Source organism: Oscarella lobularis, chromosome 5 (assembly GCF_947507565.1).
Source record: "Oscarella lobularis chromosome 5, ooOscLobu1.1, whole genome shotgun sequence".
Classification (NCBI taxonomy): Eukaryota; Metazoa; Porifera; class Homoscleromorpha; order Homosclerophorida; family Oscarellidae; genus Oscarella; species Oscarella lobularis.
The window spans coordinates 3,099,791-3,116,869 of NC_089179.1; the positions used below are offsets into that span (position 1 = coordinate 3,099,791).

The 17,079-nt window shown below is 41.7% G+C and overlaps 2 protein-coding genes across 6 annotated transcripts; both read right to left on the reverse strand.

Annotated features, from left to right (window-relative positions):
• Nucleotides 1-7: 7 nt before the first annotated feature.
• LOC136187674 (ankyrin repeat domain-containing protein 17-like) lies at nucleotides 8-9,796 on the reverse strand. Of its 5 annotated transcripts, XM_065975329.1 has the most exons (45): nucleotides 9,776-9,795; nucleotides 8,458-9,308; nucleotides 8,182-8,408; nucleotides 8,073-8,129; nucleotides 7,914-8,015; nucleotides 7,764-7,859; nucleotides 7,591-7,713; nucleotides 7,447-7,545; nucleotides 7,296-7,397; nucleotides 7,147-7,245; nucleotides 6,991-7,092; nucleotides 6,835-6,933; nucleotides 6,756-6,786; nucleotides 6,685-6,704; nucleotides 6,537-6,635; nucleotides 6,372-6,476; nucleotides 6,220-6,318; nucleotides 6,069-6,170; nucleotides 5,918-6,016; nucleotides 5,767-5,868; nucleotides 5,616-5,714; nucleotides 5,467-5,568; nucleotides 5,316-5,414; nucleotides 5,166-5,267; nucleotides 5,023-5,121; nucleotides 4,872-4,973; nucleotides 4,720-4,818; nucleotides 4,569-4,670; nucleotides 4,415-4,513; nucleotides 4,254-4,361; nucleotides 4,106-4,204; nucleotides 3,957-4,058; nucleotides 3,802-3,900; nucleotides 3,651-3,752; nucleotides 3,513-3,602; nucleotides 3,378-3,461; nucleotides 3,215-3,331; nucleotides 3,101-3,163; nucleotides 2,434-3,045; nucleotides 2,213-2,380; nucleotides 2,099-2,161; nucleotides 1,911-2,039; nucleotides 773-1,858; nucleotides 682-726; nucleotides 8-625 (listed from the first exon to the last, which is right to left on the reverse strand). In XM_065975329.1, the coding sequence occupies exons 3-45, from the start codon at nucleotides 8,266-8,268 to the stop codon at nucleotides 194-196; spliced, it is 5,925 nt and encodes a 1,974-aa protein (XP_065831401.1). In that variant the 5' UTR covers nucleotides 8,269-8,408; nucleotides 8,458-9,308; nucleotides 9,776-9,795; the 3' UTR covers nucleotides 8-193. The 5 variants fall into 5 exon arrangements, with proteins under 5 accessions (XP_065831401.1, XP_065831398.1, XP_065831397.1 ...); XM_065975326.1 differs by having other exon boundaries at nucleotides 6,685-6,786; nucleotides 7,447-7,509; nucleotides 9,776-9,796; XM_065975325.1 differs by having other exon boundaries at nucleotides 3,651-3,749; nucleotides 6,685-6,786; nucleotides 9,776-9,796.
• Nucleotides 9,797-10,042: 246 nt separating this feature from the next.
• On the reverse strand, nucleotides 10,043-17,079 carry LOC136187682 (complement C3-like; the record flags this gene model as incomplete). The annotated part of the gene is given in 37 exon segments (XM_065975338.1): nucleotides 10,043-10,556; nucleotides 10,611-10,681; nucleotides 10,740-10,805; nucleotides 10,856-10,963; nucleotides 11,018-11,129; nucleotides 11,176-11,256; nucleotides 11,317-11,416; nucleotides 11,483-11,595; nucleotides 11,643-11,702; nucleotides 11,760-11,915; nucleotides 11,967-12,157; nucleotides 12,208-12,403; nucleotides 12,456-12,551; nucleotides 12,610-12,763; nucleotides 12,821-12,899; nucleotides 12,958-13,437; nucleotides 13,489-13,548; nucleotides 13,599-13,650; nucleotides 13,787-13,999; nucleotides 14,050-14,272; nucleotides 14,328-14,454; nucleotides 14,511-14,696; nucleotides 14,744-14,794; nucleotides 14,843-14,897; nucleotides 14,948-15,019; nucleotides 15,069-15,215; nucleotides 15,265-15,483; nucleotides 15,527-15,691; nucleotides 15,747-15,905; nucleotides 15,951-16,166; nucleotides 16,221-16,335; nucleotides 16,390-16,474; nucleotides 16,527-16,569; nucleotides 16,634-16,713; nucleotides 16,761-16,821; nucleotides 16,870-16,887; nucleotides 17,047-17,079. Coding segments are annotated over 37 exon segments (4,845 nt in total), but the record flags the coding sequence as incomplete, so codon positions are not given.

A 17,079-nucleotide genomic window follows, 5' to 3' on the forward strand; every position in this document is an offset into this window, starting at 1 on the left:
AAACGACTCACAATCAAATAACTGAGATGCAATAATATACTAAGGCTAGCTAGGAATAGAACTGACATTGATGTAAAAATACGTGTGTACCCATATTTTGCAATTCAAATAAACGTATAGATGCCATATATGAAATACAGACGCATATACATGCTGCTTCCTCTCAAATGATAACTCTAAATTTGAAAGCGCTTCATGGCTTCTTGCACTTCTTGAGGAGTTGAATTGCAATGCCTTCTTTGTCAAAGCCTTTGAGAACTAACAGAAGCGCTTTTATAGTGGGCCTCTCCAGTTTGCGTTTCCACCGATAAAGGATGAGAGACATTTTTTGATCATTTCGACGATCAGGCCTATCCGACAGGTAATTCTTCACTCTTTCACGACTCCAGCCTAACAGCTTGCTTCCAAACGAAATAACGTCGTCGGAATCGTCAAACAGTTCATACTTGAATGCTTCAATATGGTAGTCTTTAACAACAGGGTCTTTGGCAAGGTTCGTATTCTCGTCTTCAACGTGCCGGCTTGTTACAGCAGCCACTTCGCCCTCTGGCTCCTCAGGCGTTCTGAAGCAAGCATCACCGAGCTCACAGTCACTGTCCGAAAGCGAATATTCGTCATCTGAAGCCTAAAAATTAAAATTAGTTTTCAGCAGTATATGTATGGACGCCTAAACTGCCAGACCATAGTTGTCTCTGTGTCAGCTTGAGCTTCACAACCGTTCGTGATCTACATAAGTTATAATAAACAACCACTTTTACTGAAAAAGTTTCACCTCAATTGGAAACAAATTTTCTTCCATAAACATTTTTATGATACTGGTGTGTTTCGTTTCCTCCAGAGCCGCTATCAGTTTAGGCAAGGTGGCGTCCATTTGTCGGCTCCATTCAACGAACACGCTTTGAGCTGTAGAAGGAAAAGAAAGCTTAGCTGTACGCATTCCAAGACTTCTAGCAAATTTTTCTGGAGCAATCAAAGTGGAAACGAGTCCGCGTAGCAACGATCGTTTTGCGTGACAAGGCAGCACCACGTTAATGTGCTTCTCCGGAACAACAACCAAATCACTGATAAAGTCATTTGACGTCGGGCTCGAACCTATCTGAGGGCATAGTCCGCAGTCTTTAGCATCTTCTATATCCGTGAAGCTATAGGCATGGCGTGTTTCGACTAGAATCTCCATGACTTTGCGGCTCAAGACTAGTTCCGACAGTCTTGTCCCTGGACTTCGTTTGTCCAGCATTTTCTCAACCATTTGCTTGGTTGTCTCTAACCGCTTGTAGCACTCCGCTTCCGAATGTTCAGGACCGCGAACAATGATGTCAATTGCTCTGTCGTTCACAGCCAGCTCGACGAGAACCTCGAAGTGAAGATTGTCAAAAGTTTCAAATGCTTTTACGCCACCCTGCCAGATAATCGGACAAAGAGATGACGGTTTCCGAGACGCGGCGACGTGAGCTTGAAAAAAGGGCATCGTTCCAGGAATGATAATGTCCGTATCACTTTGACATTCAAGTCGACGGCCAATGTAAACGCGCATGTCGGCGTTTTTTATCCAGGCTTCGGCTGGTCGTTTCTCCTGAGCGAGAGCTGGAAATTGATAACATTGTGGGCTATTAGGAAGGGGGAAGCAGATTTCTAAACGACAAAGGATTCTGATTGCTTCATTCACATCTATCCAAGGTTTTCTCTGTCGCTTATTGAATTGATGCAGAGCGATTCTAATATCATCTAATGAAAATATTCCATCTGTTGACGTCAAGTGAGTAGGAAATTCTTCAGGAGACATTAGTGGACCAATCACATTATGACAAAGCCAGTTAGGGTTGACAACCACCAAATCTTCTTCTTCAAAAAAAATCACCTGCATTAAAAATTTTTATATAATCTTTGCATAGTATATAGTAAAGCCTTACTGATGAATACATGTGGAGAAATTTTAGAATTTGCATTTGAACAGCTTTACTAAGTCCAGAAAAAATTGTTTTTTCAATCATCGCCAACAGCAAACCAGAAGCAATCGAATGGCTAGTGGTTCTAAGAATCTAAAATCAGGAAAGTGATAGATTAGTAAAGAACGCCATACAGTAAATTGAAAGAACACCTTGCGTTCCGTAAGCTCAAAGTCGTCTAAAATTCCGATGGTCTCTTTAGTGTATATTTGGTCCTACATTTAATTAAATATAACATTTTATTCTAGTGAAACCGCGTCGCTTACATCACGAAGTAATTGGCGAATAAAAGACAATAATTTCACAGGCAGTAGCTTGTCATCTTTTACCAATACTTGAAGGGGATGATGCGACGATGATGAAAGAAGATCGCTCAGCCGTGGCAATAGATTCGACTCCACCTTCTTTATAATATTGGGAACCTTTGTCGCACGCTGTAAAAAAAGAAAAACGTCTTGCAATAAACTTATGAAACACGTAATTTTACTTCAATGCACTGTTGTTTCAATTGGTGAAGATGAGCTCTAATTGCGTTCATTGTTCGTGATGTTGGCGAACGACAGTCTAGAACAAATTCCTTATCGCATATGTCAAACCATTCAGAAAACTTGGCTTTCAGAAACGTTAAAAGCGACGTTAGCGACTCCGGTCCAACTTTATCCCCACGGCTTCCTACCAGCATTAGGCTGACTTTGTGGTTCTTTTTGGAACGAAACAAACTGCATTTGGCAAATGAAAGCCAGTATAAACCAGAAGAACGGATATCATTCCACGATCTGCTCAAGTCAGTCACATAAACCAGCACCGTTTCTGAACTGAAAAACAAGCTGTGAGTTTTGTGAAAATTCTTCTGCCCACCAAAATCGCAAAATACCAAATCACCAGCAAAAGAGATATTCGCCTTATGAAACTTGATACCAGCCGTACGAGAAGGCACACCCTGTCTAATAATGCTTTTTGCAACTGCGCCCAGGAACGATAATTGCAGAGATTCAATGAGACTAGTCTTTCCCGCCATTTCATCACCAAACACGCAAACTTTAATTTGGCTGGGACTTGAAGTGCCTAGAGTGGCCAAATTCGCATATTGAGATTCTAGCTGTAGATTTCAAATCAGCATCAAGTATATTAAAGTAAAAGATAAAAAATATTACCCAAGCACGCTTTAGAAGATAGCGACATTGACCGCTAGCATTTTGATACGGCAAGTCGCCGTGCTAAAAAAATCTTCATAACGCCAATAAATGTTTCCTTACTGAATAACTGACGGCGTTCTGGGAAGTAGCAGAAGCTCCATGATCAAGTAGAGTAGAAATTAATTGTAAAATATCAGCACTTTCCCTAAAATGTTGGACGGAGAGAACGCTCTGAATAGCAGACGTTTTCTATAAACAAATTGAAACAAATAAAATTTGGTTTTACAGCCCGCACATCAAAGCAGCCCAATCTTGCAAGCTGCTGCGCCACTGACATACAACAGTTCTCCAAAGCCATTAGAAAACACTTAGAGTCAGGCTGCAAGCATATAAATGCGATATTGAATGCAAAGTAACAAAAAAATCTAACCTTAACAAAACTTTTGGTTTCATTCAAGAGAAACAACGCCGAGTCATTTCGACCATTAGCACAAGCCAAATGGAAAGGAGTGCGGCCAGACTAAAAACGCTTTTTGAGCTCAGAATACATACAGAAAAAATCACCTACGTAATCGGGTTCGTTGACATCAACAGCAAAGTTATTAACGAGACACTTAACAATGACAGAGTGATCATTAAAGACGGCTGCGTGCAACGCTGTCCACCCCTTCTATAAAACAATGACACTAAAAATAGTACAAGTGGAATGCTAAAGAAACCTGGTTCTTCACATTGAGATCACATTGATTTGAGCAGAGAAATCGCACCGTAGAGAGATGACCTCTACTACAAGCTAAAATCAACGCTGTTGAGCCAACCTAAGCGTTCCAATATTGATTGCTATTCAATGTTATTAAAGTGTAACCCTCCTTACAATAGTCTGTTCGTTGACATTAACACAACAGTTATCAACGAGATATTCAACGATAGACGAGTGGCCATTAGATGAAGCAACGTGCAGCAATGTCCATTGACGCTAAGCAATGCCGATAATAAAGAATCATCAAGCGGAAATAACAAAACCTGGTTTTTCACATTAACATCACATTGATTAGAGCAGAGACATTGCACAGTAGAAAGATGACCTTTCCTACAGGCCAGCATTAATGCCGTTGACCCATCCTGCACGCGCAAACATACTTGACTCACAATACAATAATACTCTCCTTACATTGTCTTGTCCATTGATTAAGGCCTCAACAGCACACCTACAAATGAGAAATTCAACGATTGCAGAGTGGCCATTATATGAGGCAAAGTGTAACGGGGTCCGTCCATTCTATAAGATTCTGATGATAATAACGACATATTAAGTAAAAGCTGTCACAAAACCTTGTTTTTCACATTGATTCCACATTGAAAAGAGCAGAGAAATTGCACGGTAGAGAGATGGCCTTTCCGACAGGCTAGCATCAGCGCTGTACAGCCATCCTGTACACAAAATATTTTCATTGATTGATTGCTACTACGGTGATATCCTCCTTACATTGGTTCGTTTGTTGAGAGTGGCAGCAAAGTTATCAACGAGAAATTTAACAACGGCAGAGTGACCATTAGATGAGGCAGCATGTAACGGTGTCCATCCATTCTGCACAGTACTAATAACAATGATACACAAACTAAAATTCAAACAAGACCTGATTTTTTGCATTGACATCACAGCGATTAGAGCAGAGAAATTTCACAGAAGCGAGATGACCTTTTTTACAAGCTAGCATCAACGCTGTCATGCCATTCTACTCGCACAAGTATTTTCTGCTTCATGCTAATTGCTAAAGTTTCTCCTTACGTTGGCCTGTTCGTCGATGTCAACAGCACAGCTAGTAACAAGATAATCGAGAATAGCGTCGTTGCCATTAGAGGCGGTAACGTGTAACGGTGTCCATCCATTCTATAAAAAGCTGACAATACAAACCCATTGAAAAGAGCGATAACAAAACCTTGATTTTCACGTTAACATCGCATTGATTTGAAAAAAGAAATTGCACAATAGAGAGATGACCCTCCTGACAAGCTAGCATCAACGCTGTCCAGCCATTCTGCAAGCGCACATATTTTCCGTGCTAAAGCGGTATTTCCTTACATTAGCTTGTTTGTTGACATTAACAGATAAATTATCAACGAGAAATTCAACGATGTCACAGTGGCCATTAAATGAGGCAAAGTGTAGTGCTGTCCATTTATTCTGTAAAATTGCGATAACAAAAAGGAATATGGGAAACTCGGACAAAACCTGGTTTTTCACGTTCACATCGCATCGAGTAGAGCAGAAAAATTGAACAATAGGGAGATGACCTTTTCGACAAGCCAGCATCAACGCTGTCGAGCCATTCTGAGCAGAAATATAGTTTCTATTGCAAGATAAAGCAATATTCTCTCTTTACGTTGGTCTGTTGGTTGACTCCAAGAGCACAGTTACGAACGAGATATTCAACAATGTGAAAGTGGCCATTAAATGAAGCTTCGTGTAACGCTGTCCATCCCATCTATGTAAGACTGGTAATAAGCACCCTTCGTGGCACACTAAGGAGACCTGATTCTTCACATTGACATCACATTGAATAGAGAAGAGAAATTGTACAGTAAAGATATGACCTCTCACACAAGCTAGCATCAGCGGCGTCGAGCCTGTCTGCACGCGAAAAAAGGTTCAATTCCATGCTACAGCAATACCTCCTCATTACTTTGGCCTGTTCGTTGACATCAACAGCACAGTTATCGACGAGATATTCAACAACAGAAGAGTGGCCATTAAATGAAGCAAAGTGTAGTGCTGTCCATTCATCCTACTCAATTCTGATAATAAGTAGTCATATTTGGTACAATTCTAAAAACCTGGTTTTTCACACTGACATCACAGTAATTAGAGAGAAGAAATTTCACAGTGGAGAGATGACCTTCCTGACAAGCTAGCATAAACGCTGTCGAGCCATTCTGCAATCGCAAGTATTTTCTATTTCCTGCCATGCAGTAATATACTCTTTACATTCGCCTGTTCGCTGACACTAGCAGCACAGCTACTGATAAGATATGCAACAATAGCAGAGTGACCGTTAAACGAGGCAACGTGTAACGCTGTCCATCCAATCTACGTAAGACTGATAATAAAATACATCCGAAAAATCATGTTACAAAACCTTTTCTTTCACATTGACATCACATCGATTAGAGCAGAGAAGTTTAACAGTAGAGAGATGACCTTTCTCACAAGCAAGAATTAACGCTGTCGAGCCATCCTGCACGCGCAAATATCTTTCTATATTATAGTGATATTGCACACCCTTCTTACGATGGCCTGCTCGTCGACATTATTAACAGCACATTTACCAACGAGATATTTAACGATATCAGTACGGCCATTAAATGAAGCAACGTGTAACGCCGTCCATCCTTTCTACAAATTGCTAATAATAAGAACAAAAAATTACTTAAAAAAGAAGCAATCCAACGAAACCTGGTTTTTCACATTAACATCACATGGAACAGAACAGAGAAATTGCACAGAAGAGATATGACCCCCTCGACAAGCTAGCATCAATGCCGTCCAGCCATCCTGCACGAGTAATATATTTGTTTCACGCTACAGCGATATTCTCTCTTACATTGGTTCGCTCGTCAACATCTAGAGCACAGTTATTAACGAGATATTCGACAATGGATGAGTGGCCATTACATGAAGCATCGTGTAACGCAGTCCATCCAAGCTATGTAGAACTCGCAATAAAGAAACATTATGTAGAATGCTAAAAAACCTGGCTTTTTGCAGTGGCGTCACATTGATTAGAGAAAAGAAATTGCACAGTAGAGAGATTATCTTTTTGACAAGCTAGCCGCAATGCTGTCGATCCATTCTACAAGTAACAACCCGCAAATATTTCAATTCCTTGCCACAGCAATTTCTTCCTTACATTGGTCTTTTCGTTAACGTTAACAGAACAGTTATTAACGATATATTTAACAACATCGGAGTGGCCATTAAACGAGGCAATGTGAAAAGCTGTCCTTCCAATCTATATAAGACAAATAATACAGACACACTACATTAAGTAGAATGCTGAAAACACCTGATCTTTTACATTGACATCACATCCATAGGAGCAGAGAATGCGCACAGTAGAGAGATGACCTTTCTCACAAGCTAGCATCAACGCTGTTGAGCCATCCTGCAGCGAAAATACTTTCCATTCTGTGCTAGAGCAATGTTTTCTCTTACATTGGTCTGCCCGTTGACATCAACTGCAGAGTTACCAACAAGATATTCAACAATAGCAGAACGGCCTTTAGATGAGGCAAAGTGTAACGCTGCCCATTTGTTCTATATGATGCTGATAATAAAGATACAATAAGTACAATTCTAACAAAACCTGGTTTTCCACATTAACATCACATTGATTAGAGCAGAGATATTGCACGGTAGAGAGATGACCCTTTCGACAAGCGTACATTAACGCCGTCCAGCCCTTCTGCACGAGCAGGTGTTTTTCATGCTACAGTGACATCTTTCTTACGTTGGTCTTTTCGTTAGCATTAGCTGCACCGGTATCAAGGAGATATTCAACAATGGCACAGTGACCATAAAAGGAAGCGACGTGTAAGGGCTTGACTGAGGTCTTTCGTCGATGCCGCTGTATCTATAAGCAAACCTCTTCTGTAGAGAGATATACATACTTATTGTACTTACCTTAGATGAATTTACGAAACAGTTTTCAGGTACTAGTAACTTAACAATGGATAGATGACCCTCTTCGCATGCCGTCATTAGCGGCGTAAAGCCTTTCTAAAAAATAGTACAAATAATCACGTCTAAAACCGGACTTATCAACTTTCGCACTTTGTCCATCGCATCTACTCGGACCATGTACTTGCTAATTAGATCTTTCACTAAATTCTTCAAGCCATTAAAGCACGCATAATGCAACGCAGTTCCACCGGTCTAGAACTTCTGTTTCACAGAAGGCACTGATTACCTACTCTATACACAGTATCTTACTTCTTCTACGTCGGCATGACGTGTTCGGTTTGCCGACCTGCCGCCACCGAGAGCCTCCTTGCAATTTCATTTTGCGAGTACAGTAAAAGTGAATATTAATGTATCTGACTTCGCTTCTCTGGCTACATAAAGATCGACAATCGATTAGGAAAGGCCAGTTGTCATAAGCAAAGCCCAGACGCTCAGCAAAAGCCATCAATCGTCAGACTAGAACTGTTTTTACGGCCTTGCGCCTGCTTTCTGCCGTAGAAGCAGTCCAGAAGAGTCCCTCCAGGTGAGATGATTAGCACGTGATGCGTTTGAAGAGTGAAGTTGCGCTTTGCAGAACGACGATACCTAAGCAGCTTATCAACTGTGGTGTCACTGTCGAGCGCACCATATATACCGTTTTAAAATATTATCAACACGCGCAGAGCATTGAACTTGGTTCGGGACTCGGGAAGCTTTTAACGGGTCCACGTGAGTTCACGTGAGTTCACGTGAGCGCCGGCAACGCAACAAGTACCGGTCCGGTGCCTAAAATTTTGTTCGCTAGCAATTTTCTCTATAATCAGTTTAACTCTAAGTTGATGAAGGAGCACTGGACACAAGAGCCGAAAGGTACAGTATTGCGTGAGACGCCTAATTAATTCGCGACTAAGCGAAGAAAAAAGATTTGGAGTCTTGAAGTTGATTCACAAGGACAAGGTATGAACTTGAAATTGAATATGATCAACACATCTTCCTCCCTTCTAAGGCCTTGAACAATTCCACGTTGTGGAAACCAGGCAATATCTCTGCACAGATTGCATGTGCCATCTATGAATTATTACCTTCGAAGATATTTTGCCACGTGACTTGAAAGGAAAGGATGATCAAACCAGAGGAGGTACCCAAGAAACTTTCCCACAAAATCGTGTTCCGAATTCTCAAACCCGTCATTGAGACAAGCCAAGCCGTGGGACTGAGTCTGCAGTCCCCACAGTTGGACTTCAAGTCAGTGGGAGAAGTCAAGGGCACATCAACCTCCAGCCCCCATGGAGGAAGATTTTCCCAAGTCTCCAGGGGACAGCGAATTAGCCTCCGGCAGCCACGGAAGGAGACATTTGCCTAAGTCCCAAGCCGTTCACCCCCAGCGTGCTAGCCTACTTTAGAGGATGTTCACATCTTGGCCGAAAGGTGGATGTCTTCGTCCACATCCTCTTCTTCCTCGACGGATTGGGCGCGACGCGTGAACAGCTGGCAGCATTATTACATCTACACATAATTCCAAATATTAGCCAAAATCGAACGCATTTCGTCATTTCGCTACTGCGAGGTCAAATGACCAAATCTAAGGAGTGTCCAAACAAACTCAACCAAAACTCAGGTCGGCGAATAATCGCTCCATCGCAAATAGCCAATCTAACAGTCTCAAACGAAGAGATTCATCGTTTTAAGTGCTCTAGGTACGCTGATTTCGACTACGTTAGGAATCTAAGAGGAGAACGGGGCCCGAAATCGGAAGGGGGTCCCACGTACGTGAGCCGTTTCGACTCTTAGCGATCGAGATACGTCGTGTGTCAATCTTAGAGAAACGAATAAAACGAGAAACCGTTTTCTAGGCGCGATTTCGAGGCTCTACTATCGACGGGTCGAAAACTACAGGTAAAACGTCGCTAAAGACGCTATAGCAATAGCAAAGGAAAGCGAAGAGCAGGTTTACGCAAATAAGAGCATCTCACCTTGTCGGAATAGTCCGCTGTGACGTTTTTCGTCCTGAAGCGTTTGAGTCTTGAACTTTGCGCTGTAGCGCGCTAAGAGTGCGTCAGAATTTGCCACGTGACTCGGCCAATTTCCTATGAGAGAGGCGGTATGTGTACCCCTCCATCGTTCGACGGCCACGACTCGCTTGTCTTACGTTCTGGGCGGCTGATCGAGAAGAAGCACACCTGTTATTTCCATTTCTAAGTGCTCGACGACCCGTGGAGAGCTCATTATTTGCTCTATTATCGATGGTGCCGTCAATAACGGAGTGCCGCACTGCTAAACGCACCAACATATAAGTATAACAGCAACGACAACAACGGCAACACAACAAAGGCAAAATGACCAAACAAAATGCTACTTATATTTGTTGAATTTAGGTGAACACAATTTTTCTCGCGGTCGCTCGCATTCACTCCCATGTTTGACTTTCAGCTCCTTCTCGTAAACTGAAAACGTTTCGATTTCTTTGTTGCACTTTCTCCCCTCTTTATCGCATTCCTGAATGCAACTTTTTTTTCTGTGATTACTCCTCCTACACTTTCTTCTGCACTGCACCAGAGTGGTCTCGCAAGTTGAAGTTGACACCGGCCACTTTTCTACCAGAGACGCATAATCTAAAATGAATTTAGGGCCTTCCTTTCCCTGTATGTGATAGTTTTTCCCAATTTTAAAGGGCAGTGATTGAGAGCAAGTTAGTGGCATCCAAAGTGTTATTTTATCATTCCGACTGAGATTGCGACTTCCCACTTTTAGTACCTGTATATAATCCACACTTACTATTCAATTTTATTGCTCCAATTAGTAACATACATCTACTATTTTGACCTTTGTTCGTTGCCATCCGTCCTCTTCTTTGATTTTCTCAACTTCAATGCGGTACACTATATCGAAGCAGAAAACCATACACACATATAGCATATTTGGGTAAATAGAGCTGACCGTAGCGATCTTTTTCACAGGCAGTGCACAACCGACGTCTAATGGGCTCAAGTTTCGGACAGCGGCCTAGTTCAATAGTTGAATAGAGAATCTAAATCTGGACCATATGTTTTCACCTGCACCGCAAACGCATAAAGGCTCGCTGCCAGCTCCAGGTTTACTACAGAGTACGGCTAAATCAGGAACAGCATTATCTAGAGCGTAGAAGATCGCACAACTTTCGTCTGTTTGCAACGAAAAGCATCAGGAAATTTTATTGTTTCTGCTTTTTGTCTTACTTCTGTGATAATAGTAGTAAACTTTTGCGCTAACAGCAGTTAAATGTTTAGCTTCGAACTCGCGAACTGCCCGAAAAGTGAAGCAAGTACGGTTCTCAGGTGATGAACCAATCTAGCAGAATGTTCAAAACTAGCAAAACATTGTACGTTAGTTCTACCTGATCAAAGTAAAAGATCACACCGCGACCCGAGGTTTCAATTCTGTCCAGGAGAATAGATTCGCCGAAAGTTTCGTTTAGCTGTCAGAAGTTGTTTATCAGGAGACATATACATCAGGTAATCGTGCGCTTGCTAGCAACCTCCTTGAGGCAATTCTCTCGGCCTTTCTTGCATGCAACGTAGCCTGTTGGCAATTCGACTTCTATAATAGCTTGATCCGTGTCTACGTCACCTTCGTATCTTAAGAGCAATCCCAATATAACCTGTACTGTAGTTGTATACGTACGTTTTCAAATGATGACTTACAGGGCACAAACTGTCATTAAAGTGTCATTTTCGTTAATTGTTTTGGTTTTCACAGAAAAATTGAACTTGCATTCATTGTTTTCAGCTGTTGGCTCGTTGTATTCAAAGTGCACCTAAATGTGAAAGTTCATACGTAACGCAAAGAGCCGATAGAAAATACCTGAAGGATTCCAAGGCCGTTTCCTGAGCTTTCTACTTTAATGATGTCGTTGCGAGGAAGCTAAATACATTCACTCGTTAAGAATATAACTTTAACATATCAAACTTTTAGGCCTACCATTATTCTTTGATTTACGTCTTTGTTAGAGTCGTTAACGTGCAACACTTGTTCAAAGGCTTTGTTTCTTGCTGATTTTATGCTAACCGCCAGCTCTCTTTTGAGTGTGATTGCACTAGCAAACTTAGACAGGCATCTGAGAGCCACGACTGTGTCCTGCAAGTTCGAGAAATTACATTAGAGCATTGCCTTTCGAAATTATATTACCTGAGTTGATTTAAACGCTCCCGCCGCGTTTCTTTCACTGTTCAACCACTTAGCCAACGGTCTCGCACTTTGAATGCGCCCCTCTTCAACGTGTCCGCACAACGCATAAGCTGTTGTTTCAACTGATATCGGGTCAGCACCAGATTGTAACTGCTCCTCGCTTGCTGACCAAAACCTTGCCCCGTCGCTTCCTGAACAACACATTTAGAAAATCAACGTTGAACAGAAAGATGCGACGTACTGTTTCTTGATACTTGATCTAAAATAAGCCTCGCTTTCGTTAGTATTTCAGCTCTGCATTGGCAAAGACGGCATGTTACGCACGCCTTTACCAAAGCGGCATAGACAATGGCCCGGCTGTACGGTCTTATAACGGCATCCTTTTCCACATCGATCTCTAATACTCGAACTGCTTTGCAAAAAGCTGCTGCTGCATTCTAGGAAAAATAGATTAGTTGCACTTTCATTTGCGTTGGCTGCCCATTTTACCGCTGTAAAGAGAGGGTGATTTGGTGCTTGGCAGCATTCGAGTGCTCCGTGTACAACGTAGGCAGTTAGAGAGGCATCTTCACTTTTTACACCGCCCTGATAATGCACCCTTACTTAGAAAGACTTTGAACTCTAATAATATGAGAGCGCTTACAATGAGACGTCTGGAAGTGTCGTACATCTCAATAATGGCGCCATTAGGTGCCTGTCTAGTCGTCAAAAATGTGATAAGTTCCTCTATAACGTTGTCGTCAATGGTAGCGTAGTTTCGAGCATCGCAGAACGTTTGCAGTACAAAAGCGCTTAACCTAAGCAAAAAATGTACGTGCGTATTCGTAAACAAGCCCATTCTTATCTCCGCAAACCATGTTGAGGCGAGTGAGTTCTTAAACTTAGCAAATCCTCCTGATGACGGCTTACGGTAGGTTAACTGATGCCGATATCCTAAGGTAATTTAGCGACTCTCATCATTATGCAATGAATGTAGTGTTAAAATGCCAACCTTTTTGTATCAAGGTTGCATATCTATTTCGAACTTCAAAAAAGAGCTCTCCGGTAGCATTCAAGTGCTTAACTATAGCAACGTTAGGAGCAAATAGTGCGATTGCCTGCTCCCCGCATCCTCCTGGCAGTTTCAGCAGACTTTCGACGTTCTCCACAGCCTTTAGCGTACCTTGAAAATAGTTTCCTGTGACCGATAGCCAAGCCGTGTCTGAGCCGGCAACGTAGTTTTCCGGCAATCGGATATAAAATGTATTGATTTGCTTTTTGCTACCGTAGATACACTGGCGCTCCAATGGATCCTGTTTAGGACACAGTTCGCACTGTGTCCCGTCTGACCAGGAAACGGCAAATGCACTGATTTGATTGTTGCAGCAGTCCTTTTTTGTAAGGTCTTTCCTAATAATTTGACCCAAACACTTCCCGTTGCCGCTTGAAGGCAGGTAAGAAGGGCCCTTGTAGCAGTGACCTGTACGTACATCTAAACCGAATCATAGATAGTTGCAACGATTGTGTGCTGTAATTGACTTACCTTCAGGAGTCGGAGTCGCTGAAAATCTGCACAAATTTTCAGAATTAAAGGCATTAATTCCTAGAGAATAGCACTGCAAAATTCCTGATTAACGCTCGAGACATGCATACCTTGAGGATCCAGCTCAGTACTGTAGGAATGGTCTTTAACAATGCCTTCAGGCTAAAAATAACCGCACGTTAATTTAATTTTAATTATTTATTAATGGCTATTTAAAACTTATTAGACATAAGCTAGCCATTGCCTGATCTAAACATTTGCGCATCGAATAGCAGGTAGCAGAGCAACGTATACCTACCTCGATAAGTACGTCAACATACACCACTTCTGTCAGAAGGGTAGTAGTCATACGAACTTTCAACTTCGATTTTCCTGTCTCAAGCGGAACGACCGGAAACAAAACTGTTTTGGTGCTGTGCGGTTCCATATCAAAGCGTATTGCACCGGTTGATTGACCAGTTCCAGCAGTTGTGCACATCTCCTTTTCAGGATCAACAAGCTCCAGAGATACCTACGCCGTTCAATAGTTTGTAATTTCCAATTTTATACTGTAAGTCTTACCCGTTCAGTTCCTGTTTTGTAATTGTATACAGTGCAAGCTATTGTAACCTGCTCTTGACGACGCAGTGAAAAAGGTAGATGGCACTCTACAAACTGCGCCTTGAACGCTCTTAAAAACACAGGGTCTGAAGCACAGAATCCTTGTTTGGAGAAGGCAAGTCCTTGAATGCTCCAATCGGTTATAGTGTCTGGAACGTTAGCAGTAACTGTAACTGGTTTGTTTCTACAAAAGAACAACGCTTTCATAAACTGTAAAATAGACAAGCCCTTTTGTGTACTGAATCTGGATGTTTTCGTCATAGAGCCAAACGTGGGGAAAAAAAGTTCGTTCTTGATAAATGGTGTTATCTACGTCGTTTAGGATATCATCCTGGATGCCTTTTCTCCCACTTCGACCTCTTGGCTCTTTGATTATAAAAAGAGTTTGGTGTTATTAGACAACTGTCCTCTATCTATCTTGCCTTCGGGGATGCAGCATGACAGGAATCTCACGACGTCCTCTGTTGAAGGATACAAGCACTTTGCAGTCAGTGTACTGTTTCCTGTGAGTATCTTCCGATATTCGGATTTGCATCTGTGAACCACCAGAGATCTGTTTGCAGATGGTGTAATTTCTCTCATCTCTCTTCCCTGATTGCACAGGCACTCTAAGCACGAAGTTACAAATTTAACTTTGTGTCATTTCCCAAATGACCTCCCACTAGCGATGTTTGTCGCTTGGGGCGACTTCCAGCGCACTCGTCACCTAAAAGAAGCCCGCATTATTAGCGCTAACTCAAAAAAGAACTTTTACTGTCTTTTTCGGCAGGTGACGTCATTCTGTTGCTACGTGATGTTAACCCCATAGCCTACAAGAGTTATTTTACAAACATCATAATCTAGGTTATACTCAACTAACACGGAAGATGCCCTCAACTCCATTTTGTTTGTGTTGACATGACGCGTCGTATCGACGCAATTCTTCAAATATCTATTCATAAAATAGTACTGAAATGAACTGTTGTCTACTAAATATCTGCCTTTTCTTTGGTCAGTCTGGTTTCATTGTTAATTAGGTAAAGCCCTTTGTCTACTGCGACTAGTGCAATATCAGAAGAAGAAGCAGCATTGATGATGAGATCGATTGGCTGTCCAGGCGAAATGCTACCCCTTATATTCAGCGTGATCTAAAAAATAAATTCCAAAGACTGTGGGAAAAATTGACTTGTGACAAACGTCATTGGAACATTTTTTTTCAACGTCAACGCACGTGTAATCAGAGACTATTACTGAGCTTCCTTCGCATGTGGTTTCGTAATAGGCAACAACGCACATTGTGCTGCAAAACCGCGATTCAATGTCTAATGAAAATATTGTAGTTGGTCCACCGGTGTCTTCTATAGTGAGGGTATTTTGAATTTTTCCACAAGAAACCACAGCCACGTGAAATTTCGACTAAACACAAAAGTTACTCTTAATGGATAAACTGAATTCACACTTTGGAAACTGAATGATTTCGTTTCGTGGCAATTTCAAATAACGCAGAGCTGCCCTTTAGGAGTGGCGCCGAAGGACGTGTATAAACAACTATGTATTCACTGCACGACGTTTTGTAAGCTTGAATACGGCATACTTCTGTTTTTAATTGATCCATCAGACCAGCCTAGAGGTTTCTTAAATAAATCAAGATTATTGCGAACGGAAGTGTTTTTGCGCACACTAATAGCTATTTCATTAGCTTTCGTGACGATTTGCGTCGTAAAAGTTGCTATACCACGTTCATCAGAAGCCGCTCGTAGTTCGTTTTGAGCATTTCCTATAATGACTGCAACGTTTTCCTCAGCCACCGCTGCTCCATTAGCGTATCTTACCCTAATCTAAAAAATAATGTACGGTATGTGCGTAGATCAATGCACTACTACTTTTAAATCGTACGACATCAGAGGAACGTAAAAAGGTTTTGATAGACTGCAATCAAACACAATGGGGAAGGAAGTGAAAACAGCTGATCTGTCTTTATTGCTTTGACTTATTTGGCTTGCTTTCTCCGTCACCTCTGCATAGATGTAGAGCAACTTCCCTTCAGGAAAAACGTCATACCCGTCGTTTGGAAAGCTCACTTCTATTACTCCTTTTGTCTAAAGTTAAATCATGAACATAATTCAGTTTCAACCCCAATTAGGACTGATCACTTCTTTGGTTAGTTCAAACAGTCCAGTGTGAAGAATTTCAAGTAAGGTCGAATTCCTTTCAGCTACTCCTACCTTTACATCAAGCCATCCTACTACAGGTTTTCCATACGTATACCTGTACAGAGAATACAGCTTGTTTACATCTCTTTCACTAGCATGTCGGCGTTACATGGAAGCGACTTCGAAGACAATGTGTTCACTTGTTGCATTAATGCTGCGAGGTGGCCTAATGATGACTTCAAATCTTGGCAATACTACATAAAACATTTCTATACTGAAGAGAGCCTTGATAAAGCTATATAGTACCATAGTCTTCAACGTAAAAATGAAATTCTGAAACCGCACTATTCTAAATCAGTCATTATCGTCTAGCTTAATTTTGAAATATTTATTTATTTATTCCTTAATTTAACCTTGCAGCCATATTTGGCATGAATAGTCCATTTTCCAAAACTGGGGTCATGTCCAAGACTCAGTGAGTGCCGTTTAATGACTGAAAGCAACACATTAGAAATTGACTGAAGGGGTTGGAATGGGTACGTGGGTTGTCTCCATCAGCTGGATTCAACACGATACGATCGACAATGATGTCTTGTGGATTCTAGACATTGCCCTATTGCAGATACCGCCTCTGTTCGTAGAGATTTACCTTAACGTCAACAGTGACCTAAATAAATCAAGCGTTTGCGATAGAAAAACGATTTGCTACGCGCAGAGCTTTAACATATCGCGCGCGCTACGTAGGCCCATCCAAGCAATCGACGCACGTCCAGTCGAACGTCGTCTCTGCGAGGCTACGCTACTAGTTTTGTTTGCCAAACTGCACCTTGATCTCATCGTTCACGGGCGTAAGGTCTGG

Coding starts and splice junctions, on each gene's coding strand:
- LOC136187674 (XM_065975324.1), bottom strand. CDS start 8,268: ATGGCTTTTGCTGAGCGTCTGGGCTTTGCTTATGACAACTGGCCTTTC. Junction 7,860..7,913: donor GAGTAGATGCGATGGACAAA/GTGCGAAAGTTG, acceptor ACTATTTTTTAG/AAAGGCTTTACGCCGCTAAT. Junction 5,715..5,766: donor ATGTCAACGAACAGGCCAAA/GTAATGAGGAGG, acceptor TTTCGCGTGCAG/ACAGGCTCGACGCCGCTGAT.